The sequence below is a fragment of the Ctenocephalides felis genome, unplaced genomic scaffold (assembly GCF_003426905.1).
Source record: "Ctenocephalides felis isolate EL2017-DRISC unplaced genomic scaffold, ASM342690v1 CF-g0.4_SCAFFOLD_01492, whole genome shotgun sequence".
Taxonomy (NCBI): Eukaryota; Metazoa; Arthropoda; class Insecta; order Siphonaptera; family Pulicidae; genus Ctenocephalides; species Ctenocephalides felis.
Window position 1 is genome coordinate 9,151,930 of NW_020537646.1, and position 2,500 is coordinate 9,154,429.

The 2,500-nt window shown below is 27.9% G+C and overlaps 1 protein-coding gene across 1 annotated transcript in view; it reads right to left on the reverse strand.

The window, feature by feature from the left end:
- LOC113370776 (phosphatidylinositol transfer protein alpha isoform-like) overlaps positions 1-2,128 on the reverse strand; it is a 4,820-nt gene extending 2,692 nt beyond the window's left edge. The window contains exons 1-8 of the mRNA XM_026611465.1: positions 2,003-2,128; positions 1,570-1,600; positions 1,181-1,292; positions 907-1,058; positions 757-834; positions 395-625; positions 269-327; positions 6-11 (exon numbers count right to left, since the gene is read on the reverse strand). Of these exons, the coding sequence (XP_026467250.1) occupies positions 6-11; positions 269-327; positions 395-625; positions 757-834; positions 907-1,058; positions 1,181-1,292; positions 1,570-1,600; positions 2,003-2,019 (686 nt within the window). The 5' untranslated portion in view covers positions 2,020-2,128. The remainder of the gene's footprint in view (positions 1-5; positions 12-268; positions 328-394; positions 626-756; positions 835-906; positions 1,059-1,180; positions 1,293-1,569; positions 1,601-2,002) is intronic.
- Positions 2,129-2,500: the final 372 nt, after the last annotated feature.

The following is a 2,500-nucleotide window of genomic DNA, read 5'->3' on the forward strand; positions in this document are numbered from 1 at the left end:
AGAACACTTGCCTATGAATAAATAACATATAAATAAGAAAATAATAAAAAAAGTGATCAAAAATCAAAAGGTTCTTTAAACAAAATTTTCATGATAATATATATAAATGTGATGTGTGCTTTGATTTGTCGCTGTAAAAAAATATAGTTGAATAGTGATATTCGCTAATGAAAGCTTTGGTTATGTGACCATTGATTTCATAATAAATATAGCTGAATCTTAAAATGTTTATCATTCGTTTGTAAATCTTATTAAAAATGTTAGTTACCTGTGAAAGTTTGTGAATAACCTTCGTTCTGACTTTTGAATGAAATTTTCTATCCTTGTCTAAAAAATTAAAATTATATGAATGAATAATTATTAATAAAAAAAACTATTGAATATTACTTCATACCTGTAAACCAAACCACTTAAATTCAACAGTGACTAGTTTATAACAGGTCATTACTGGATTTTGATTATTTTTCCATCCTGGGCCAACTAGAGGCCCTCTGCCTGTTTTCTGAGATTTGAATTTAGTGGGATCCTCGTCCGGCTTATAATCTGCTGTAGTGACAGGATCATTGGCAATGTCTATATGTACAACTTCACGATTCTTTAGCTTGTCACCAGTTAACTCATGTACCTAAAAAATTATGAAGCTCTATACTTTCCTCAAAACAATCTTTGATGATTTACTACAAAATTTATAAGTCATATACTACATCAAAATATTTTATTACTTGTTGCCTACATAAGTATTTTATGCTTACTTACATTATGTTGTTCTCCAGTATCACCTACATGTAATGACTCAATGCAGATGACAAAATTTTCCTTCATGTAACCAGGATTCTGCAAAAAAATAATTGTACATTAAAACTCTTTCCAATATTATAGTGTAGATATATTACAAAATATTATTACAGTAATAACAGTTCTGCAATATGGATACGCATTCCAGGCTTCTTCATGAATTTCTAGAGATCCTTTTGGGGCCAGTAATCTTATAAATGCAGGTACTTTGGATGCTAAATGATAGATTTTGTATGTGTACTGACCAGACGAATACTTTCCACCTAAAAATTTGTTTTATCACACATCAATAATGATTATATCTCATAACAACTCCAATATGAAACACAATTAAAAGACAAAAAATAGGTAAGTTTATGTATTACTTATTTTAATTCAAGCTTACCAAGAAGTGGAAAGTCTGTGAATGGTTCATTTTTCAAAACTTCTATTCCTTCTCCACCACCTGTTTCATTCTTTGATGCTTCTGCTACAGAAAACAACTGTGCAACTTGGTACTAAAAGAGTAATGAATTATGTATTACTTATTTGAATAATGAATGATAAAATTATTAAACATTTGTGCTTTCGATTGGACAACTTTATGCAAACAAGATAATAATCGATATATGCATTAATTATTAATTGAATCATTTGCCAATATCGAATGATTTGACATATTTATAATTAACTTGAAAAAAATTTATACTAAATATCATATTCATTGCTTGGCAATATTACATTACTAAATTGTAGAGTGAAATGTAAAAATGTATGAGTCATCCAAATACTTACTTCTTCGACAGTTAATGGTAAGGTTACTCGGCTGTAATTTACAATAGATATTATTTATATGCTTATTAACATATTTGAATATTAAATTAATAGAAAAATGAATTTTAGTTGTAGATAAAATGTTCAAACTACATAGAATAATAATTATATAGACGAGTGGAAGGTTTAGAATTATTATTTATATCTTTTTAAAAAACTAATTATTTAAAGAATTAAATTCATTGGTATCCGAATTGAAAAATGATTAGCAATAATGATTTTGCATGTATTGATCGACTTTTAGTCATGCTGCCACAATTTGCTCAATTTTTATTCGGAGTGTACTTTATTCACTAGCCCGGCTGAGATGTCAAACATTTTTAAATCAATTATATACTTGAATCATAACCCATGTCACTGTATTAAAATTTAACACTCTTCTTTGGATACTCACAATTCTTTAATAAGCATTATAAGGTGGTTTACTTTACGGATAATATATAATAACTTCAAATGCACATGGGGCGGACCGAGAATTGATCTATCAACCGAGCGGGTAAAAAAACTGACATCTGCCTGAAGTTCGTCTCTTCGTTGTCAATGCTCCGGGTCACGCCAACATTATAAAACGAAGTTTTGCCAACACGTATCCAAGAATTTCACAGTTTTTGGCGGTAATTCAAACATGTATTTCTAAAGAAATAACAATTATTTCATAAAAACTAATTTCAATGGTTGAAATTTAAATTGAGTATTATAACTATGTGTACGCCATCGCGTACAACACTAATATAATAACTAATTATATTATTAATGAATGAAATTTACATTTGATTATTAGTGTTACTTTCACTTTGGCAGCTTTAATCATAATGAATTAGAAAAAATATCATATATGAAAAATATATAAAACATATAATAGAAACTTATAAAAGTTTAGAAAGTCTTTTGT